Source organism: Ornithodoros turicata, chromosome 3 (assembly GCF_037126465.1).
Source record: "Ornithodoros turicata isolate Travis chromosome 3, ASM3712646v1, whole genome shotgun sequence".
NCBI classification, from domain to species: Eukaryota; Metazoa; Arthropoda; class Arachnida; order Ixodida; family Argasidae; genus Ornithodoros; species Ornithodoros turicata.
Genome location: NC_088203.1, coordinates 12,618,212 through 12,643,400, shown reverse-complemented (window position 1 = coordinate 12,643,400; position 25,189 = coordinate 12,618,212). Strand labels below are relative to the sequence as shown.

Sequence of the window (25,189 nt, the reverse complement as noted above, 5' to 3'; positions counted from 1 at the left end):
ACAACAATCTTACACTGGAAAACAAAATCAATGTTGTTGAAACCAGTTCTCAACGCCGAGTCTCTTCTCGCACGTAGGATGTCCGCCCACAGACGCATCAATCCAAAAAGACCCAATCGATACTGGAAGCCTTCTCTTTTTCTTCCCCTCGTCGTTCGTTTAACGAAGTGGCCCCTCGACGTCACGACTGCATGCAAGTCCGTCGGGCAGAGGTCGTGTTTGAAGATCGCCACGATTCTCCAAACAAGGGCTTTGTTGCTGCGCGGGCTAATTCCACAAAAAGGGGGTCTTTGTCGTGGCTGACGCAAGATGTATTTTCCTGCCAGTTGGTCGCCACTTGGTAATGAGATGGTCGACAGGTGACGGTGGACAATGGGTTGTGGCCCAGACGCCTTTTGTTCCAATCCAGGCGGGGTAAACGGGAGGAGGAGGGGAGAAAAACGCGTGGGTGCCATCATTAGCGGAAGACCCGTTTCTCTTTGCGTGATTGATTGATCGGTATGGATGCGTGGTGCATTGGGACACGGTTGCTGTGACCGTCGCCGCTGGAAGAGACAACGCCCCACGCGGGGCTCTGAAGGGATTCCGCTGAGGTGTTAATGTAAGCCGGCTATACGATGGATGGGACTCGTCTAGAGCGGAGGTGGAAAGAAGTCGCGGTGTTGCCAGTCAAACAGGAAGCGCGTGAGCTTGTCTTTTTTGCGCGTGCATCGGCAGGGTTACAATGTATCAGGAGAGTGCACTGGACTGGTGCTTTCCGTGGGGCTCCGGTGATGCTGGTCTGCTAGCGTGACTTATATGGGAGATACGTAAATGGGAAACGAGATACATTAATTATGCTCTATTTGCTATTGCGGAGTTAATTGCGATAAACACAATGATGAGCAGCCTTTAGTGGTCAAGATGGCCACAAAATCAAAAAGGGCACTTACATGATTTTAAGTGCAGTTCACGGAATATCAGGACGAGGTTCAAGGCTACCCCGAAAATTCATCACGAAAGACACCATTCCGGGAATCGGGCTTCTACAAGATACTCATAAAAAGAGTCAAGTGACTGAGTACCGAGAGAAGAATGTAATTGAGTGGAGTACTAAATACCGAATCTTGAAAAACATTTATGATAGATAATTAAATATTCTTAAAAAGAACTCGTTACTTTTCAAGACACTTTGACGTCACTGTTGGAATTCGCTATCAAAGAAATACGAAGAGCGTGAAGTTGAAATGGAATTACTAAGAAGCTTTGTTAGCTCGCAGGAACAAATGTTTTTTTTTTTTCAAAATTATATATATATACTGTTCTATAGCATGCCCCTGTCTTTTTGAAACACATTACACCCAATACTGAACAGGCACTCAACAGATGCGAATGCATGTTCTACAGAAACGACAAAATTTACTGTCGTTTTTCACCATATCGCTGCTTTAATCTCACAAAGAGTTATTAATATTTTGCGTGCCTTCTCTCGCTATGGGTTTCGGCTCGGGTCTTCTATCCTGCCTGATAGGGGTCTCAATAGTTTACCGGCATACCCTCCAGGACAACACATCGCCTGATGCATGCTCCCAAACCCGAGGCGCTGCACGCTACCCCTTCACAAGCGGGACGTGGGTGTCTCGAATATCTCAGGCATACGTACGGCACAAAGAGCACAGCCGCGTCTTTTACAAGATAATGTTTAGCTCGACCTCCGTGTCACGTACAGAGAAGTACCTTCAAAGTAACTTGGAAAATGAGTAGAAGTTACTGAAAAAGTATTGAAGTTAGATTACTGAATAGTGACCTTGAATATTTGCAATATACCAAGTTCCTGAGTTTCTCAGCACTCGTCACTCAGCTTTCGTCAGCATCACTTTAGGCTGTTTTATACATTTTGATTGATTTTGATTTGATACATTTGAACACAGATTGATTGAACAAGCGCAGCAAGTTGGGCTAGTTGGTGAGACAGCATACTGCAGATGTTGGGACGCGGAAGACAGGGACTGAAGGAAGCACACAAACACAAGCGTCACTCGCAACTAATATGTATTTAGATGTGGTTGTGTTCCGGATTTTCGGGGTACCACTGTCCTGGGGAGGGCCAGATCTCAAATTACCCGGGAGATAATAGAAGCGCATCACATACTTTTGGCAGGGGAAGGCAAGTGTGTCAGTCAACCATCTCTAACACATTTCTGATAAAGAACTTGCCTTCCTAAGTACCTAATTACGTCCTTACTATCTACTGGCTGCCGTGCGTCTATCAGCACGGTTTGAGGCTTATAACCCGGCACGTGTCGCCTACCGGTTGTGTTTTAAAAGGATTCTTTTGCCTGCAATACATATTAGTTGCGAGTGACGCTTGTGTTTGTGTGGTTCCTTCAGTCCCTGTCTTCCGCGTCCCAACATCTGCAGATTGATTGATTGATTGATTTGTAAAAGAAAAAAATGGAGATGTTAGTCTCGAGCCACTAGGGACTGGCTACTCCAGGACGCGTTATTCATAAAAGAAAGGGAAACTGCACACCGAACACACAACATTGTGCGACGGTCATCATGCAGAGAGAAAACACATCCCGAAGTACGCAAAATAGCGTTCTGGTTAACGCGCACTTCAGGTGTGCTTTCTCCGCGGCTATAATGGTCTCCGAGGTATTACCTCTATTACCGCATTAAGAGAGATGCTGACTAGATAACGAAGGGCATAACATTTGCTATGGTGCACCATTCCGTTGCGTCTAATGGGCTGGCTGGTAATTATTCGTAGCAGAGTAGAAATGCAAATATCAGCCCCCTATTCTTTGGTTCTGCTTTCCGCGTGGCAATCATTGATTCCAGCAGATGCATGATGTAGGGTCTTTTGGTTTCTGAAACAGTAATCATAATGGCTGTGGCGTGTTACGCCGGATCTCGTTTGCGCCACTTAATATGTTTCAAGACGTTGCAATCCAAATGTCGCAAAGGACGCAGAACGCATTTGTCTTCGACGTAACCTTCACTGTGGAAGCATTCTCACACCACGCACTTCATATAATCGATCTTTCATTTCGAAGACAAACAGAGCAATCTTTCTAACGAGTAAGAAAAAACCATCAACCTTGGACAATGAATTCGATCAGGGGAACCTTGGACACATCCTCTGCATAACAAGCCCGCTTAACTGTGGGGTTGGACATCCTTTATCCTTAACGACGATTCACCAACGAGGTCCGATTTCTTCAGCTCGTAAACACAACGGCTATGTTTATGTTGCAATTGCGGGACTGTAATGGAGATGTCTACTCTTGTGAGCATGCAGAATGACACGACCATTGTTTCGGGGGCGGAGTTGGCGGAACGACATATTGTCATTTCATAACGAGCGTTACCGCACGCCCTGCTCGATTTGTAACGGTTGCGTTCGACGACGAGGGAAGTTCGATTGTTAGCGATTCCCACAGGCATATCAATCGACGTAATACCCTGAATAATCCTACCGTGCGAGACAGGTATCAGGAGCAAGGAAGGGGTGCAAAGTGATGTAGTAGGGTGTGTGGCACGTTGATGGGGGCTTTGAATGACGGACGCTAGTGCTAAAGGTACCAGCGGCATGGCTTAGTGGTTTAAGGCGTCCTGCTCGTTGGTGGTAGCCAAGGTCGGGCTGAAGACTGGGTAGGTGGTGGGTTCGAATCCTGTCACCGGCTGTGCTGTCTGAGGTTTTCCCTGGTTTTTTCCGAAGACTTCCTACAGTAATGTCGGCACAGTTCCCCCTGAAGTCGGACCAGGACGCATACTAATCCCCCACCTCCTCCTTGCTGCTGTCCTCTCTTCACCTATCCACATCTGTACTCCGCTCACAGCCACCGTTGCCTCGCGGCGCTAACACGGAGTAAAAAAAAATCTGAAGGTGCTTGAAACACCACGTAAGAGTAACGCAATGAAAAACAGGTCACAGGTTTTTTACACTAAAACTCAGGCAATGAAAGACGACAATGTTTCGATTGACAGGTTTTACTTTTGCGCGGCACACTAAAAATGCTGGAAGGCGAATTTTCAGGTTACAAGTCAAACTGGGAGCAGTGACTTCGAGATGGCAAGTTATACCATAGCAGAAGGGAGTGAACGTAGTAGTTACATTTACAGTGTCTTTAATCATCTAGACTTTCGCGCGCTCTCTATATACGCTCAACTTGCTTGGTCTGTGGTGGAATCCAGCTGGCCAATGCCGTACCCTGAAAGCACGCGATGCCATGCTCTCGCCATGCTCTCGCCATGCTCTCGCCATGCTCACGCCATGCTCACCTTTCTGGACACTGCGTAGGACTTCACTCATTGTGAAGTTCATCATTATGCGAGTATTTTCACCAAATCACCGCGAGCAATCCAGTGGAGCCCTGCCTATGTCGATGGAACACCTCGCTCATCGTCATCGAGGTAAAGTGTTGCTGTTAGATTAAATAAACAAGTGGTAGAGTGTGCGGTTTCACCAACGTTCAGGTGACCGCTCTCGAAGTCATCAGAGGTCTCCTGGTGACCACTGGTTGAACCAGAGGTCATCAGTGGAGGGTCCACTACTGGTTCAACTATGCCAACCAGTAGAACCAGAGGAGACTGATTGAAATAGTGGTCAGAGTTAGCTATTCCGCCTGGAGTTCAAACAGTGGAGAGCACTGGAGTTGGAATTCTTCAGCAATTTGTTGGAACAGATAAAATTCGGTGTGTATTGCTTGATGTCTTTCCTCACGTCTTTCTGTTTTCACCTTAAAGGGCAAAAGGGCGTGAAGCGACGTCTATCCAACCAACAACTGCATGCACACTAAGCTATATTGGAATTATTGCTATTATTATTTCATTAAGTTTTTATATAAACCTTCGTATTACGTTAACCTAGAAGAGCACGTATCCAGATCTCGAAAACACCCACCTTTGCGAAGCTGTCCCAGTCACCTCTTGACCCTCTCAGCACACCCACGCATCAGCTAGCACGACATAGGAAACGAGTCCCGTGCTCGCAAATCGTCTTGCAAAATGCACTTACGGAAAAACTTACGCCTCCGTAATTTGAAACTACTGTACATCATTCATGCATGCACCATTTGTCGCCTGCGAAAGTCCTCGTTCAGAGATTGCACCTCACAAACTTCCAATCAGACTTTCCGCTCTGATTCGAACGTACCGCGCATACTGTCTACAATCGAGGCTTTAACCCCGTCACGTGACATTTCAAACGCCTCACCGCCAAACCTGCAACACGTAAATATTAAACGAGTTACCGCATAGTTGATAACCCTTTTTGGGTCGATTTGAATGGTGGTTCAGGAAGTCACGAGTCCATGAACGGCTAAGATCCTCTGCACTATCCTCCAGGATCTTCAAATCAATACGCGCTATTGCACTGCAACGTGAGGGCAAGCTTTGCATGCGTGGGTATGCGCGGTCATTCGTCACCGATAATATTAATTCCAGACGATGAATGCATCGCGTTAATAGAGCATTGGTTGTCACGATCGGAGTGTTAAGAGCTCGTATAGTGCTTTGGGTGGCGGAAGAGCTCGTGCCATCTCCTTGGCGGGGGTGTAAAGGATATGTTTATTAAGAAAAAAGAAAGGGAAAGGTTAGCCAGGCAAAGAGCCGGCTTGTTATTAAAAAAAGAGTATATGGACGCTCGAGGCAGACGCCGGTTGTTGTTTGTGTTTATTTCGTGATTGCGAGTGAGCCAGTCTAGAGCTTCCTGATAGTGTTGAAACGGAAGTAAACCACGCGTAACCAATGGAGCGATGCCGAAGTAAGGTCTTCCATCTTAAAGTGAAACGTGGGGTACGTAGTGCAATGGCCGGCGCGCGAAGTTGTGCAACGGAAGGACATGCGCAGTCCAAAGGCAAATTATCTCACTGGTTAGAAGCTGATGCAGCTAGCTCTGCAGCTGCAATAACACGATCTTCAGCGAGTTTATCTGAGGTTTTTTGAGCATGCAATGAGCATGCAATGACATTGGACACTATGGCAGTGGCAATACGCGAATTACCAATCTTTGGTAATTTTTGCAGCGAACAACAATAAATGATGAAATCATGATCCCCGCGGTATAGCCACAGAGAAGTCGAAGATGAATGTTTGGAATCCACTGTGAATCTGTGTGTGAGATTGGGTAGCGGTAGATGTGCAGGCTGGATGAGAATAGCCGGAAACACGGAACGATTTCTCAACTTATATCTATTGAGAAACCCAGATCATATCAATAATAATAATAGTGATAATAATAAAAACATGGAGAAACTCATGCCTCTTGCTGCAGCTAAAAAGGATATTCGTGTACAGATACACAAGGCAAAAAGGGCTATTTCTGCTACTCCAACACAAGCCTCATATAGCTCGAGGGGAAGCATACCTAAGTGCAACAAGAAAGGTGCCTGAACAAGCCCTTTCTCTCTGACCCTTCGTGGCCCACGGCGCTGGTATAGCCTAACGAACATCATGTGTTCGATTTACGTGTACACGGCTATAATATTTTCCTCATATCGCTGAAATATTGAGATGTGATTGATTCACCAGGCTGCTCAGTTCACGAACCCAATTCCCAGTGCGTTCTGCCCCAGGATAAGATATATCTCCGCTTTGGACGACGTTTCCGTTCAAGGCAGAACGAAACAAGCTGATGATAAACGAGGAGCACATCTAAACACATCTCAACGCTGTGTCATTCATCTCTAAGTCAATGGCAGAACATTGTTACCTTACAGATGACCGCGTCGAAATGGACGTTGCTCCAGTGGCACCAGCATGGCTATGCAATGTCGTGGCAGGGTAGATTCGAAAGCAATTTGCTCGCTTAAGTGACCTAATTAATGAAGGAATGGTAGTCCATTTGCCCGCCCTAATAATCTGCAGGTTAGAGGTCATGCATAGCATTGTTCCCGATGGCTACTTGTACACGTTACATCTTGCTTGAGTGGAGCGCCCTTCCTGAAGGGGGCCCTCATATGGGAGGATAGCGTAAACGTATGTGTGGATTTTGCTCGGCGAATAATTACTGCGCTGTCCACCTATATGAGAGGTTGCATATAGGGTGTCAAGGATCAGGTGGGATGCGTTTGGAAACCTTGAACTTCTTTATGATGATCTGGCTGGGACGACAGGGTCTATGGCAAACCTCTTGGTGATCCTTCAACGCTTCGTAATTTTGTTACTAACGGACCATCGAATAAATATATCCATAACTTTGAGCACTTACTCTTAGTGCGCAGCCCATGAGGGTCCCCCCCCCCCCCCGTCCCCCACCGAACACCACTTTCGAGGACTCTAAATACCTGCTAAAGAGCAAGCAGACACGGCTGTCTTCGCCTCACCCTCTTACGGAATTCCAACCCCTACCTCCCCGATCCATGTGAACTACCCAATTTCCAATATATTTCGGCATGCTCAGGCCAAAGCTATACTGAACTGCAGTTTAAAACTTCCCTTCACGGATAATCATACCTCCTTTGCGAACACAATCCTTGCCCAGTTAACCTAGAAATATACTTTCCATTTCGTGTCTTCCGCTTGTTGGAAAACGAAACAATGGTTACTCGGAGGAATTAAACGCATCCGTCTCCAGGAACCGATACAAACCGATAAGAAATTCGAGCAACAACTCGGTGGAGGAGCATTGCGCATGAGAAAGTGATCAAAGTGTTCTGATATCGTCGTGATTCGCACGCAATTCATCATCCGTGGAGGGAGAGCCGACCTTCGCGATAGTGGGCGATAGCGACGCATGGGGATGATGAATGCGCGCTTCTGCAATTAATCGCTTACAGGCAACGAAAGGCCCATCCTTCAACGTCAGCGGACCGCCTTCTTCGTTCTGTCTGTCAGACCCACCACTGCAGGTCCCAAAGGTCTCTTCATCGCCTTACATTCTGTAGTCCACCGCAGCTTCACACTGCATGGTACGTGTGTGACGTTGAAGCGGGAAAATTGCTTTTATGTTGTAATGCATTGCGTTACTCACTACTTTTTCTTGCTTAGTAATGCATTATTCCCCCTGAAGTCGGTCCAGGACGCATACTAACCCCCCTGTTCTTCCTGCTGTTCTCTCTCCATCTGTCCACATCTGTACGCCGCTCACAGCCACAGCTGCTTCGCGGCGCTAACACAAAAAAAAAACTTCAGAAACTATTGGCATTAATGTGGTATCACATTATCGAAGAAGTCCCTGGTGCGATACTCCCCGTGGTGTGGTCTTAAACCTTCTCCTGGTGTGCGGAGTACCCGATGGTCTGTCCTTCTCATTCTTGACGACCTGGTCAGTGACAAAGGGGGCTGAAAAAAAAAAGAAATAAAAAAAGAAACAGTTTGAGGACTTTTGCCTGTACTGGCCACAGCTCGTAACTGCTGCGGCGTTAGACGACACGTCACCTTTCAACCCAGGTAATGAGCAATGCCATTACCCACTACTTGGCCAAAATTCAATAGCATTACATTACTCTTCCCATGTCATCATCACTTCTTCATTTATTGTTGTTGTTCATCGTTGTCATTTATTTTCGGAGACATCCCGAGATCGCGGGTTCGAACCCGGCCGAGGACGCCAGAAACTTGGTGGCAGGGTACAAGTTGCTTAGACACGCCGTCTTCCGCGAGGGACGTTAAATACGGGGTGCCGTGTGATGAGCTCTCATCGCACGTTAAAGAACCGTCAGGTGTGCAAAAGCAATCCACAGACCGGGCGTCGCTCATGATCTCGGTTGTCTCGCGACGTAAACCCCCAATTATTATTATTATTATTTTCGGAGACAGCGCGCCAACTGCGTCGAGAAGTTAGAACCCACACAAGGCCGAACTGTTCCGTCTTGCCTTGACTGAAAATCAAGCGGGTGAGGTCAGTATGCGCTGAAAGTAAAGCAATGACTACGGCCTTCAGACTCGCACAAGGATGCCTGCGGTGAACCTATAATAAGAGGACTCGTAAAATCGAGTACATCAATCTGTAGACGTCATTTGTGAACCACAAGAATTTAACGGTTTAAATCATTACGGCGATCAGGGACAACTACCACGGTAACACAAAGCTATGCCTCAACGAAAGCGTTCCACATGAGCACCCCCCTATCAGTCAGCTGAACAAATTTGTAAAAGGTAACGGTCAGTGGAGCAGGACGTCAACGGATCTTTCTTCAATACCATCTGTTCTACTTCAATGATTATTCTGAGTTTGCATTTCAGCTTTTAACGTGGTCGCAGCATATAGGCTTCATGCTTGGGACAACGAGCCGACCGTAGCGCCGTGCACGACGAGTCTCCTCTTTCAACTATTGGCCGATTGTTGACATTACTTTGAGCAAGTACTGCGGCAGACTGACTTTCCCTGTCAAAATAAATTGATCCCCCCTCCGCTCTCACCGATTGTATTGCGTAGGTGGAGCTGATTTTTAACCAAATACAATGCTCCACAATAACCAATGCTGCACTCAAGTAGGATATGTTATATTACGTGATGTTAAATTTTTCTGAAAATAGAAAGGACCGCAGCTAACGTGACCGTGAAGTTAGCGTACATACCGGAACCGGTGACACTGTGCAAGTCTTATCCTCTTATCTTATGTCTGCAATCTTATCGGTTGACTGATAGACTGACGGTAGACACAGTACTTCGGAAGCTATGCTATCAACAGTCTACTAACACACTCCAATAATGGTGTTCGTAGACTGCTGACAACGTCATCGTGAAGTGATCGTGCATAACAGAACCAATAGTAGCGTAAACGACTCAGAAGCTAACCGTCGATTGGGAGCGGTATACTTATACTTCGGAAGCCACGTTATCAATTACATGAATTATCCTACTTACTATCTATCCTTAACTACTACTACTACTACTTACTACCCTTTAACTACTACTAAATATCCTTAATTATACACCGATAATCACTGGAGCGAACACTTCAAATAGGCCGTCGTACCAAATTGGAGTATACAAGCGACTTTTCTGTTATTGCGCTTGGACGTCTCATGGGAAACAATGCCAGGCACTTTCGGCTGCAGCCCTGAACTTCTTTGCGTTCTCTATATCAAGTGCTAATGCATAGAGCCAACATTTTCGACCTCAACATTGCTTCCCCGAAAAGAAGAGGAGTACCATGTAGTAAACTGGAAAACCTAACCGTACCGCACAATATCCCATGTGCTAGCTCTCTCCGCTGCTGGGCACTTGTTTCCTATGAGGCGCATACATAAAAATGACCAAATAGAATAATCATGACTGTCCGGTAATGCTCGCTGCACGAGCTCAGCGAAGACATTCGTTAGTCTCCAGCACTGGTCTCACTCACGCATCCGGCATTTACAAATGAACTGCTCTTCCCTTTGACGAAACGTAGCGCCATTACTCAGAAGCATGCTCTCGTGTGTTCGATACAAACCGGGACATGCTTTCAACACGACTATTATGCAAATGCGAGTTCACTAACAAGAGAGCAACAAACGACTGCCAGAGCAATGTGACCCAGACCGCTCTTCACTCGCGCATCATCTCGGTCTGTCTTGCGTACACGGATTCCGAGTGAAGTACCACTCAGGATCTGGTTGTTGAACAAACGCGCATACGAGGTTAAGATCTCGCGTGTCATCATCGGTCAAATACCAACTACACGCAAAAGGAGAGCAGCGATCTCGTTGTTTCGCGAAGACGGAAGACAAAGTTCCGAATGAAGGATGTTCTAATTACAATAACGAATGCATGGGTGTGAAAATGTGGATGGCAGACCGGGTCCGATTAGGCATGCTCGTCGGTCCAACTTATGGGCGGGACCGTTTTCAACGCACGGGAAGGATCGTGGACGGGGTGCAAGAGGTTATCTGATGGAGATGGCTGTACAATATGGGCTATGTGGAAAAGCGAAGGGAATTGGAGCAAGAAGAGACGAGGATTTAGTTCGAGTGGTTAGCGATTATGCAAATTGTACAGCGCAGAGTTCTATAACCGTATGAGCTATACGTGCTGCATCTTATTAACTCTCTTTATTAAAATCAATGCGAAAATTAATACCTGACGATATTTCATCAGAATCATTTCGGATGCTCATATACTCTTCAGTCACATTATGATACTGACATTCGGCGTTGTTCAACAGTTAATTGAGACCTGTGTTTTCAGAATGTTCTATCTTGAAATAAGATCTGTCTGCTGTAGTGCACTGTGAAATCTGTTATGAACTGAACGACAGTACAGGAGATTGTTACTCATCAGAAAACGAGACTCCTTTTTTTTAGACGTGACCTTTGACATATACTTGTTAACGGTCTTTTATGGGTGGGTGTTCAGTACTGTTAGCTGTGCCTCACGTAACAACCCCGTGTTAGTTCAAGTTACGCAGTGCTTACCACTATGCTTGACCTGTGCCTCTTATGTCCACGATGCCCTAGCCCGCCAACAGGTTATTGGTACGCCCCGAAGGGTATAAACATAATAGATTCCACGTTATCTCCTGCTCTCTTGATAACGGCGGCACGTTTGTGTGTAGCCGCAGTGGCCACAGCTGCCATGTCGTCAAAACCCAGATAATTGTATAACACTGTAAGGCAAACAAAATGTCTTATCCAAGGGCATTATAAAAGTGGGACAGGCACCACGCGCCTCCGTTTTTCCGGTGTACACTATTCCGGTGTACAAGTAGCTATATAAGCACCCATCATGCGCTCCAGAAGCGTGAAGCCGGCTTTTTTTTTAAACACATAACGTGCTAGCGGGCCGATGCGGCTTTCCTCAGGTAGTGGTCCTAAATTCTGGTCACGTAAGCCATTTTCATAACGCAATTATTGTGGTAGCCCGAAGGAGGGGGGATGCTTCTAATTTTGCTGTCACAGGGCATGTGGTTAGGTCACGTGACCCTCCTTCTCTTCGGCCATGTCTTAGGTTCCCCTTTGATGCGTCACGTACTAAACTGGAACTGGGAGTTGAAACGCAAATGTGGCTGCAGCTATCTGGGAGATAGATCTGATGGTACAAAAAAACAAACAAAAAAAAACACGAGAAATGTTAGCCATATACAAGAGGCTTGCTGTTCCCAAAAAGAACAAAAGAAATAAACACAGAAAACTATACATAAATAGAGACAAGGACAGCTACTTCACTAGCTATCTGGCATTTCGTTGTACGCATGCAGTATAGCAAGACCAGCCACTTTTCCACAAACTAATGCAAAACAGCGTACGTTCCGAATGCCGACGCGTACGGCACCCACAAGGTCGTGCAGCCTCTGCGACGACGCGTCGTCCTGCATGCAAAGCTCATGAGAATCTTAAAAAAAGATTCATGAGCGTCTCTTCTCAAAGCTGTCCTCTCGCATATAAAGAGGCAAATGAATGGAGGAAGAGTTACTCAGCTGTATAACATTTGCACCGTAAAAGATTGGACGGCAGCCATCCGCGTAAGCGTGGTGGCAGGTTGACTTCACAGTTAAACTCCCTCTTTCTGAGAGGCTGGAACGTCTGATGAAGGGAGGGGGTGCTGTCGCAGGAGGACATTTTCGCGAATTCCAATAGCTGATGTCCAGTCATGTACTAGGACAGATAATTACCTTCTTTTATTGGATAATTCGATTCGATAATTGGCGGCTTCTCCGCGTCGCAAGGTACCGTAATTTCACGTGTATAAGCCGCATCGCAGATAAGCCGCAGGACGCGTTTTTACGAACGTTTTGAAAATTTTCTGGCAGATAAGCCGCACTCGCAGATAAGCCGCGGGCAATACGAGACGACTGATTTGTGAGACAAAGGAGACCATAGGGAAGGCCATAAACCTTGTGGTCCATACTACAGGGTCGGCATAGTGTACAGCTAAGGAGGTCAGCTCTAGAGTTCTATCAAGGTCGGATTGTGCCCTCGTTGGGAGCTTTTCGTGGATTGATGGGTCAGTGGTCTTCCAGAAGACGTGAATCACTGTCACCGCTTTCGTTAAAGCTGCTTGGGGGAATGCACCAGGAAGATCAGTCTATTCGAATGTGGACCCGTCCCTGTTACGCACTGTTCGTGCTTCGGCAGGGCAGTGCTGTTCCAGAGACACTGTCGGCCCTTTCGTTAAAACCGGTGTACGGGGAAAATACCAAGAAAAAATAGTCATCAGATAAGCCGCACCGGTGGATAAGCCGCAGAGCGCCCGTGAGAAAAAAAAATCACGCATAAGCCGCGGCTAATACGCGTGAAATTACATAATTATACTATGGCCTCGCTTGCTATTGTGTCGTAAAATCTCAACACCTCATCACCAGCAGCAAACAACAATATGTCTACGTCCTTGAGTGATGCCTCACTACAGAACGCATGATGTCTCTCGTCAAAGATGTCTCATTCAACGCCGAGGCTGGGAGATGACACGGGTTCGAATCCTGTCGCCGGCTGTGCTGTCTGAGGTTTTCCCTGGGTTTTCTGAAGACTTTCCAGACGAATGTCGGCACAGTTCCCCCCTAAAGTCAGCCCAGCACGCATACTAATCCCCCTGTCCCCCACTCCTTCCTGCTGTCCTCTCTCCATCTGTCCACGTCTGTCACGCTAACACGGAATTAAAAAAGAAAAAGATGTCTCATGTTGGCGACGGTATACAAGTGTTATGGACGAGTATCGCGCTCGTATCCGCACTCGTGTGCATGCAGGTCACCGCGCGGTACAGGTGCTTCCATGAAAGAATGGCAGAAATAGACAGCAGCAGTGGGATTCGACCCTGCAACCTCCGTTTCTAGTTTGAGCTGTTAGTTACTAAAAGTGACCTGGAATCCGAAAGTGTAGGTTCCATCCCACTGGTGATACGTTTTCGTCATCTACCATTCCTTAATCGAGGCATACGCAGCTCTGCGTTTTGAGGCTTACGAGCTGTCTTCGTCCTTTGATTTCATTTCATTTTTGTTTCATTTCGTCGCCAACTCCGAGGTACAGGTGCCTGCTGTCTGTACGCTACCTACACCGGCACGAACGCGAAAAAGTAAACTTCGTTTCACGACATTCCTGGAAGATATGTAGATACTGTTATTGTATTGACAGTGGCATCCTGGCCTTGCTATTCAGACAATGAGGAGAATAATCACTTCCAGAACTATGGACAATACTGAATCTCAAAATTTCCAAACATGCGTGAGTTGCAGTAAAGCAAGGCAAGGCATGCAATTGCATGACGGCAGTCATGCAAATGTGATTGACATATGTGACAAATTGATAAATGGTGGCAGATGTGGTTGACATATCTGTGTGACGTTTTGTGTCGACTGCGACACCCAAACAGAAACGCAACACGCGAAAGACAAACAAACAGCCTCCACCTCGCCTCACCGCCTTTTTTTTTCTTATTTCTCACATCACCACCACCATCGTCTCCACCTTACATAGACGCTGCTTTCTTGCCCACCGCATACTTGCCTTCAGCATATGCCTTCCAGCTTTAGCTGCTTCACCGCGTCTTCTAGCTGTGCTTCCTCTTCAGCATGAATACACGCTTACTAGCCTGAACGTATATACACCAAACTCCCCTTCCACACCTCGTTGCTATCTGCGTGACAACCGCGGCATCTACCAGGTCGAAATATAGCGTTGCGCAGCCCGCCGTCGTTCATCTTTGCGCATCCCTTGTCATACGCATGTCCCGTCGGAACAAGGGGACGTACGCGGAAGTATTGGGGAGGTCGGACAGGATTTCCCGCCAGTTATGCCCGTGAGCACGCGCATCAGCGGTTGAAGCATCCCAGGAACGTTCATGAGGCCTAATCGCATTACTCACGGGCATGTACTACGACGACGCAATTTTTCCGCGAAGGTTATGCGCGCTTCTGCGTCCAACTGGGCTACCCTCGTTGCACTGTTCGGTTCCCTGAATTTGCCAACTGTAGGACGGTGAGAGAGACTTATGGTTTGATGTAGGCATGCGCGAATATTCGAAATTTTCGAATACCGCACCGACTAAATGCATATTCGATTCGGTTTCTGAATCGAATACTGAATTCTCTTTTCGAATTTCGAATGGAATCGATGTTTCTTCCATAGCGAATATTTCGAATAGTAGCTTCACAGGTAAGGCCAAAGATGGCACAAGATAGGGCATAAATCTGAGTGAGCGCTACTTCCTATTCTGATTGATTGATTGCTAAAACAAAAAATGGGGATGTTAGTCGCAAACTACTGGGGACTGGCTATTCCTGTGAAGGTTACTTCCTATTCTGGTTTGTACGAATATGTCGCGTGTACATGCGGCGTGCGCTTGTTTATATCCGCATATGCACTGCGGGTGTACTCGGACCGGTTATATACAAACTATATTCGCTTCGGCTTCGATTCTGGCTCGTAACTTTTCGCTTCGTACTTCGCTTTGGCTGCATCTATTCGTTACGTATTCGCTTTGGGCTGAAAATAATTATTTGCACGTGTTTACTTTAAAGGCGCATGGGTAACTTTTAAAGCGCATGGGCGCATGGGGAGTGAAGGAGGCGTATGCCTTTTTGAGGCAATTACCATGTACCTAAATTGCCACAAAAAGGCGTACGCCCCCTTCTCTCCTAGAATCGGAAGCGATAACGCTATCATTCGTGGCAATGGTTGGCGCGCAGCGTGCTATGCGGTGAAGCTCTGTTTTTAGAGTGTACTCGACGTGACATAGCCAGCACGCGAACCACACTGGTAGACTGACCGGCTTTGGCGATCATATCGTGGACATAATCGTGTGAAGTGTAACCAATGGAGTGACATTAGGTGGTTGCCAGGCATTTCGGAGGCAGGTGGTGTTAGTGTCTAATCGCGCGCTCCATAAAATCAACGATATGTAGTGCTTTTACACGCGTTGGTGCCCTGCACACGCCATTTCTGTAACTACCCCCTAGCGGTCGCTTCTGGTAAAATCATGATCTTATCCTGGACGCACGTCCTAGGCGATATCATTTGTGAGGTCAGCGCTTGAAAACATATTCCCAACAGCAGAATACTGAGAGATGGACGCATCTTGCCAGCGTAAATTATCGGTGGTTCTTGCGGGACATGATAGCTTATTCCTCCGATTAAGTGATTTGTAAAAGAAAAAATGGAGATATTAGTCCCGAGCCACTCGGGACTGGCTACTTCAGGACCCGAAGTATGAGTGCATCGCATCGGCTGCGTGAGGGTTAGCATCGGTATTATGTTACTGCAGTAAAAAGGATAAAAAATGTATTATTGAGGCCAAGTATGCTACAAAACGATGCACAGAAAGAGCAAAGGCTTTCTCTGAAACGGTTTTACCACCGATCATGAGCAGTAACAGTTATTATGCTCACGTGGATGTTGAGGTTTACAGTGAGATGTGACTATAGGGACCTGTTCAGAATGCACTGCATCCGTTCTTCACGCCATTGTCTGGAGACCGATATATTGATTGATTGATTGATTCGTAAAATAAATAAATTGAGATGTTAGTCCCGAGCCACTCGCGACTGGCTACTACAGGACGCGTTATTCAGAAAAGGAAGGGCAACTGGTTAGGGAACCCCTGTGCTTCGGCTGTTTTGTCCTTGCTGTCACATTTCGGATTGAATTCATTATCGGTTTAAGTTGGCCTTTTATGGGCGTCGAAACTTCCGTCCACAATTTGTCAGTCACGGATTGGGCCATACTCCAATTTACTCGGTATCTCATGCAGTCCTGCACTGTTTTCATTCCGGACTCTGTCCTTGCCCTCGTGACAGCTGTGCTCTGTCTCACCTGTGCATCTCAGTCTGATATGTTCTATATGCTGCTGTGTCACTCGTAGGATAAACTTGTGAAGGCGTGTCTCTTCCCTGAGGGCTCTTCAGAGTATTTGCAATTCAGAGTGATCCTACTTAAACGAAGGACTCGTGTCTGAAGTGTCACCCGAGTTGTGGACGCGCTTGTTATATATGAGTCGTAGAAGGTTCGACCTTGCTGTGATTGTAGTCTAGAACGAGGCTGATGTTGTTAAAGGTATAGCAGATCACCGTCTCGCGGAGGGCACAGGTTAAGAGACTTGTCCCCGCCCTCGGGATTTCCTATAACTGTGTTGCTCGCGGATATGTTTAGAGAGAATTTTGAAGCACTTACTTCGATGGACACAGAATGACAGAACATTTTGTTACTATTCGCTTCCTGCATGCGACGCCGTTTGTGCGATGAAAAAGGCACCGATGAAGTCAATCACTGCCAAAATAAAATTTCCATAATAAATTGGCTGCGTATGGGGGCATTTTACCGAACGAGTTTAAGTGCTGTAGCTTTATAGGTGGGGGTGGGGTGGGGGGGGGCTTCATCCGATTCTGATTGATTGATTGATTGATTGGATGCGAAAATAAGTGTCCCCACTCATTTCGGTAGCATTGTAACTTCTTCCTTCTCTTATCCCCCTTGTCTCTCCACGGCTGTTACGGACGAACCTACACGGCTGTTTGACGTTGGGTCGGCCCTATAAATAAGCTGTCGCTTTAATAAGGAGCTAGCACGGTATAGGGCTCGAGCACGATAAAGCGAGTCGTAGCAAGATACCGTCACACTACAACATATCTTTGACGCAGAGGCATCATCGCACCAGTCACAACAAAAATTCCACGCAAGAGGGCGTCTCAGTAGTTCGTATACGCATCCTACGCAAACGGTAAAGGAAGTTGTCAAATTAAAGATCACCAAGGTGACGTCATTCATTCCAAAGGAATAAGGCGTTATCGTGAACCCCTTCTGCTCGATCAACACCCACGAAGCTGTTTTAAACAGGGTCTCCAAACGCGTAAACGCAACGAGCTAACCAGTAACGTTTGAAGCTTCCTGTCTATATTCCCGCCTGATCGATTGGTTTCCTTTGATTGGTTCCTCCCCGTACCATCCGTACGTATACTCAAGTATACAGCGGGATGCGCTGTCCAAACATCACCTGACGCGACTGCGAGGAGTAGCTCCTTATGCTAAAGAGGCTCCAATCACGAATCGCTCAGGAAAGGCAACGTACTATAGAGACAGTATGTCTGCTCCTCTGGATGAGAGCGGTCAGCAAAAAGTGCAGAGGCATTTCCGCGTGGAAATGAGCGTCTTCCCGGGCTACCTGCTTCGGCTTCTGATGGCTATTTATTTAGCATGAAGTTCCGTGACGAGACATACAGAGTCTTCGCGTGCAAGATGGATGAATCTGCAGACAGTCAGGAACAGACAGACGCACGAACTCACACGGAAGAAGTACTCTTCTTTATTGGGTTAATTGGCGTTTAATGGCAGGAGGGCAGACGCTTCAGTTGACTCGATTGGCGTTCCTCTTGTCTGTGGGATTGGCACTTGGCGATTGTGGACGGCACCCCTGAACCGTATGGTAGTGAAAAGCAAAACCTGGTTGACCAACAATGGTTGGGTGCGAAGGTTCAAATGTAGAGACCATCTGGGCTTTGTTGTGATGAATGTTGGTCAGGATCTTTTGTTGGACGATTGTCTTTTCAAGTAGACTCAGTTGTGTGTGCGGAGAGGTTTTCCGGTTGCTGATTCAGTGTCAAGACGCTGCGGGAGCGGTCGTTTCGCTAGATCTTGCGGCACAAAGTTCGTGAAGCATGATGATTGATTGAATTAAACGAATAAAAATTTATTACGTTACATTTATTGCGCGTATTAACACACATTCCTATGTACTATTTCCGAAACGTGTGTGTGTGTTTTGCGGACACACTTGGGTTTAGTTCAAAAGCTAACTGCACGATTCTGGTGGGGCTATGAATAACTCTGAATAGCATAAGTTTCGAATGAGTTTGCACTGGGGAAACGTTACGTTGTATTGGCGACCAAGACGTGGAAGTATTGTATTGTCTATTTGCTTGCAGAACTCGAAAGCAACCAGCCACACTTGGATATGTTTACTCGTTTAGAAATGAGCCTTCCACGAAATCTGGACCTGGCAATCAGTCTTGACAACTTTCGTATCGCTTGCTTGAGGCTTTTATCGTCATTTCGTTGTCAAGTGATGTACATCTGGTTTCTTTTTTACTCGAGATCAAATGGCCATTTAACATATTGTAGTTCTTCTAAATTTCGCAACAGTCGTGGTCATTGTTCTCAACCCCAAATGAGTACATCCTGTAATGTGGTTCATCTTCGCGTGAGAAAAAATAATTTGGCTATTCCCTGTTCTGGGTAGTGTTTCAATACAGATTGCTTTGTACAGGAACGATTGTGTAATAATTAACATTTATTGTGTATACTGCACTGGCGGTGCTGAGGACTAAAGTAAGTACATTAACATAATTTCCAGTCAACTACTTACTTGCCTCTATTTTATTTGCCACATGCATGTATGTTGCTCAGGAGACTTTTTTTTTTCTTCTAGTATACCCGAATCACAAATCCATCTACTGTTCCTACCAAACACATTGCATAACAGTTACCCGTGCTCACCCTTGACACTTTATTAAAACCTGTGTCGGGCTGTGTTACATTACTCACCTTTGGCAACCATCAAGCACGTCAGCAGTATTACATGTGTCGGCTGCCGGCGTTATTCGAAGACATTAAGCTTTTCTTTGACGCTCACGGTTGGCCGTTCTCGCGAAGCTATTCGTGTCTTCTGCGTTACGGCAAACATGTCAGACGACGAACAATGGCGGCCTTTTGTTGCAGATGTTACAGGCGTTGCGTTCAAATGAATGGGTCAGAGAGCGGTCGTCGTCTGCCAAGAAAGCCGAGGGTCGCGTCGTCTGCTCGATAATTGCCGCTCTGTGAGGGAACTAGAAGGAGGAAAATTGTTTGTTTTAGACGATTGGTAGACACGTGACGGTAAATAAGACGCGAACAATTTGAATTGAATGTCAAATGAATCGGACCTCCTGGTGGGGAAATGGTGGAACGGGCAGCCTTGGGCAAGCAGCTAAAGTGACAGCTATCTGCATAGCATCGTACGGCACGGCATGATACTCGATATCCTTGCGTCACAAAATTCCAAACTCCAAGTGACAGCTATGAGCATCCGAATAGAAATTGAAAGCGTCAGTCGTACAGGGTGTGGGGTATGTTACTTAATGTGGGTCGGTGTAGTTCTAGGTCATACGCAAATAATTGTATCAGCTTTGGAGGTGCACATGATCGTGAATTGATTCATCCGTGAGAACAGGCGTTTGGATATGTGAAGTAAGGACATTTGAAATTTAGTCGTCTTGATTTGGCAAAGATGAAGTGGGTGATTGTGCACGAAGGGTTACGGGGCAGCCGCAGTGCAGGGAGGAGGTCTGCCAATCGAGGTCTGGTTTGAAATATAGAGATAGTCTCTCGGGAAAAGAAAGAAAAGAAACAATTTGTTCTTACTGCAGAATGATTAAAAATTAGAAAAGAAAATAAATAACGAAAATCCTGGCTGTGTGGCTATGCAACCAATCCGCGTCCTCCCTGAAGCTGCTGAACAAACCTTCAAAGACACTGGCATAATCTTTCTTTTTTCCTTTTTTCTTCTTTTTTTTTTGCTAGTGACACCTCGTTAGTGGTTTGTGCTATGTGTGCATCCTTTGCTGCACAGGACACGGATTGAAACTGGGGACATCACAAAGAAGAACCGAAGACAGCTTTGCCCCCCCTGGAAGACACATACGCTCCGTAAGATGGAACAACTGAAACATGAATGACTCGGAAGGTACGGGCTATGTACAACTGGCACAGCCTGACACCTGGCTGTGTCAGAAGACTTGGAGATATTTCCTGAGCCAGTGCCACCGTAGATGGAGAGTACGGAATCTTGCTTTCCAACAGTATACGCACGATGTCGTCCTGTGTGGTACCCAGTAAATTTTAACTAATTGACAGAAACAATCTAGTGCTTGTAACAACTCGCCGAGACAAGCAATGCACAATGGACACAACATCGCTATGGGATACCCCACGCTGTGCATCACATCAGCGGAAAAGTCCACTTTCACCCTCTCGACTCGAGAGAAAGCAGCCGTCGGAAGAAAGAGAACTGCTCTTCCGAAGGCGAGAGAGCGCGAAGATTCACCGCCGGATGCCCGTTTCGCTCTCGCCCGTCAGCTGTCCATTATTTTCACTTTCGCTGTCCTGAATTTCGATATGATTCGCCCGCTTGCCCACTACTTTTTGTTCAAATTTTTGCGAGAGGAATGCAAGGGGGGAAAGTGTAACAAGGATCCCTGGTCACCCGCTATATAAGCGGCGGCCGCTTGTCTGACCAACCATCAATTCCTGTGTCTTCTTCCACCTGAGCAGTCATCAAAGGCAGTGCTACTCCTCCGACTCTCGTAGTATCCAACCGGAGTTAGGACGCAAACATGCTGACGAAGGTAAGGTTCAGTGCGGAAGATAACAACGGACTTACCCTTTCGGTGCTTCCTTCGGTCGCCTTATCGATGGATCTTCGATCAGTTATCTAACTGGACCGGTGCTGCCCTGGGAGAAGGGCTGTTAAGTCAGCACTATGGTTCGAACCCGGTTCCCAGAGATTGCCGATCAAGTGCCCTGCCTCCTCATGGGACTGCCATACAGTTCCTGTCGACTACAGTGCTCCGTGTGGAGGATCTGGCCGGCGATAATTGGGGACTAGGTTCGAACCCGAGTGCAACCAGCTTTCTCTCTTAGCTCTTCGCTCAGTCAATGTAAGCCGCTGGTCGTTAGTTTAGTAAGGTTAGACTGAACGCTATATTTCTGAGTTTCGTTTTGGAGTGTCCAGTTATGCTACCTTACAGAGGTATCTAGCTCCACCTGCCGGACGGTGTGAGGGAATCGGCGTAGACGAGGGTTTAGCTTCAGATAGAGTAGCGTATAGATGTGACGTATTTGTAATCAGATAAGTTCGAGAAAATAGAAATGAAAAAAGAAAGAAAAAAAGCATTTAGTCTTCATAAACGTTAACGCCGACCAATCCGTCGCGCCTAAAGCTAGAATTCATTTTTAGAATTTACAATCGTAAGTCGTTAAACGTGCCATAGAAATTACAAAAATCAAATGTCCTAGTATTCTGGATCTTCTGAAAATCACCAATGATAACGTGCGCGATTAAATAAGCATGCCTGTCGGTCTGGTGAGGTAGTCACCTTTCCCATCACATGGACGGTAACAATGGATGACAGCTCGAGACAAAAACGTCAAGAAGTGCCATTGGACGGATTAGGTTAGGTATAACAATTCCACATACCAAGCGACGAGTGCTTGTCTCGTCCTCCACGCAATCAACTCTCCTTTACTGTCAGAAAGGTATAAGCGCATTCATAAGCCATCTCGTATTGCAGCTCCCATTACAAATGAGTACTGCTTCGTGCACTCCATGCAGATTTCCCGTCCCGGATAAGTCACGTGTTTCGTGTCAGGTCTGAAGCTGAATATGGCCATGGATAAGCACCCGGTGCAGTTACAGGATCGTTAACGACGGACCTTAGCAGTGTACGAAGCGTCCCTCTAATAATAGCGCACGTCATGTATCAATTCCCGCCTCCTCTTCAGTACCGGAACGATCCCTCCTTTGACCCGTCCTCTCCAGAGCATCGTGACTTGCCGTGTTTTACGCTGAATGTTGGCGCGTCAGGTTCCGTCCCTTTCGTTCCTCCCAAAGGGCTATTTTTACGTGACCAAGTGCGACAGGAATTCGGTTCTCACGACACAACTAGGTTCTGTTACTAACTTTGTGTCCTACGAGCGTACGTTATCACCGTGGGCCCAATGTGGAGGTCGTGTCGTTGCAAGAGGAATGGTACGTAAGTTCGGCACCCACAAATGAGTTATCATGCAAAATTTTAGGATAGTGCTAAGATATCTGACTTTCTCCGGCAGCTCATCATCCCTAGTTATTCGGGTTGCACATCCATAGGGCTTGATTGACCAACGCAGATGTGAAGTGCACGAACAGCCATATTTCCGTCTCGCAGTGTAGGATTCGGCAACCAGGCTGCACTAAACATCAAAAGACAACGCGTAAATAAGACGCAATGAGGCAATATAGGAAATAAAGCAGAATGAGGCCCGTAACGAATCGAGGGAGAGAAATTGTGGGTACACCTTCTAGAAGCGCCCGCAATCGTGCGATTGCACTATGCACAATGATGTATTCTTTTATAGTGATGTATGAGCTGGAAGTACGACGTAAGCACTCTCTGGTAGTGTCACGATGATGTCATGTTCCCGGTGATGAACGTCCATAGAAAGAACAAATGAAAAGAGATTGCTTCAACTTCACACGTTGTGACTGCCGTCAAACGGGCTGCAGGATTGATGGGTGCTGATAAATGATTGAAGTATGTTTTTATTTTCACTCACGTACAGGGTCTCTGTTTGAGCCTGTGCGTCGCTTTGGCGGTCGCTGGCGGTTATGGTGGTGGTCGCGGTGGCGGACGTGGTGGAGGCTATGGTGGCGGGGCAGGTGGCCACCACGGTGGTGGTGCAGGTGGCGGAGGTTATGGTGGCGGGGCTGGTGGCGGAGCAGGCCACCACGGCGGTGCTGGTGCTGGTGGCTTTGGCGGTGCTGGAGGCCATGGCGGTGCTGGTGGGTTTGGCGGAGCCGGAGGCCACGCCGGCGCTGGAGGTCACCATGGAGGCGGTGGATTCGGCGGTGCTGGAGGTCACCACGGAGGTGGCGGGTTCGGAGGTGCTGGAGGCCATCACGGCGGAGGAGGCGGTGGTGGATACGGTGGTGCCGGATACGTGAGTTCTGTTGCGTGGGAACGACTGGCAACGTCACTAACCCCTATTGCTTTCAGGGTCGTCCCGAGCCATACAACTTTGGCTATGACGTCAAGGACGAGTATGGTAACTCCCAGCATCGTCAGGAAAGCGGAGACGAGTCTGGAGTCGTGAAGGGCAGCTACGGTTACACTGACACCAACGGCGTTTACCGTCAGGTCAGCTACATCGCCGATCAAAACGGATTCCGGGCTGTCGTTAAGACCAACGAACCCGGCGTCGGACCCGCTAGCCCAGCTGACGCTGAGTTCCACGTCGAGCCTCCTCCGGCCGGAGTCGTTCAGCAGTTCGCCAGCAAGGGTGGTTACGGAGGTGGAGGTCACCACGGCGGAGCTGGTGGCTTCGGAGGTGGAGCTCACCACGGTGGAGCTGGTGGAGCTGGTGGAGCAGGTGGATATGGTGGCGGAGCAGGTGGATATGGCGGCGGCGCTGGAGGAGCTAAAGGCGGTTTCGGCGGCGGCAAGGGTGGTTACGGCGGCGGAAGCTATGGCCCACCTCCAACCCGCTACGGTGGTGGTGGTGCCGGTGGAGCCGGTGGTTCCGGCCCGTGGAAGTACTAAGCACTAGTGTTCTCCTAGTACGCTTAGGCTTGATGGACTTCTTTCTGGTTTTAACGAACGTGTAGCTTTTAATGGCGGCTACGTAACGCGATGAATGTGAAGCGTATGAGGATTCTGTCTTAAAAGGACCCATGGTCTCTTGTATAGTATCTGCGTTATTGGTGAATGCACGATGTCACGTGATTCATTTTCGTTTGAGTCTTCCAGTGTTGGCCACTGCCGCTGTTTTTGCGCTTGAGTCTTTCTGCACGACTGCATGCTCATTCTTGTACATTGTTTCGCATTCCTGAGATGTTTGTGAGTCATGTCGCGGGTGTATGTTGGGGATCGTTCTTCTTTGGAGGTGCCAGACCGGTTGGGGTTACTCGGTTTGTCGAGACTGTTGTTTCTGTTTAGCTCGAAAACAAGGCCTGGCGCCCTCTTGCGGGTTGAGAGGCATGTGTGATTTTGATGTTCTTTTTTTTAAAACTGTGTGTGCTTGAGCTTTTGAATACCATTCTAACTCAAAGCGTGACAGAGACCGTGCAATAAAAAATATTTATGTTTACGTTATGTTGTCGTGTCTTTTATATCTGACCTGACCTGGAGTGGTGAAGCCGTCTCTCCAGTCTTTCTAGAGGACAAGGAGTTTTATTACGAAAGGACCATTGATATCAGCCAGGACCTGCCAGAAGCCTATTACAGTGCGGCTTTCGTCCTGGAAAATATTACAAATATACGGGAGAAGAATTTTGCGCGTTACTCCTAAAACCATCGACAGCGTCCCTAACTTCTGGGTACCAGGTGTCAACGCAAGAGGCACTTTGCGCTGTCGACTTAAACCACAATGCTGAAGATACTGCGATGGATCTTGACTTCACCCCTCAGGAGCTGGAAACAGCCATTCAAGCGTGCAATCGCCGGTCGTCCCCGGGCCCGGATGGTGTATCGTACCAAATGATAATGCATCTTGGCCAAGTGGCTCGGAATGTATTGCTTCGGTTGATGAATGACCAATGGCAAAAGGGAACTATCCCTGAGGG

The 25,189-nt window shown here is 47.2% G+C and overlaps 1 protein-coding gene across 2 annotated transcripts in view; it reads left to right on the top strand.

Moving 5' to 3' along the window:
• The window catches only part of LOC135389918 (uncharacterized), a 67,684-nt gene extending 42,970 nt beyond the window's left edge, over positions 1–24,714 (top strand). The window contains exons 1-3 of one of the 2 annotated variants that reach the window (XM_064619968.1): positions 21,130–21,218; positions 23,191–23,568; positions 23,625–24,714. In XM_064619968.1, coding sequence (XP_064476038.1) covers positions 21,207–21,218; positions 23,191–23,568; positions 23,625–24,167 — 933 coding nt within the window. In that variant the 5' untranslated portion in view covers positions 21,130–21,206 and the 3' untranslated portion in view covers positions 24,168–24,714. Of the gene's footprint in view, positions 1–21,129; positions 21,219–23,190; positions 23,569–23,624 lie in introns of those variants that run through there. The other variant, XM_064619967.1, reaches the window with a different exon arrangement.
• Positions 24,715–25,189: the final 475 nt, after the last annotated feature.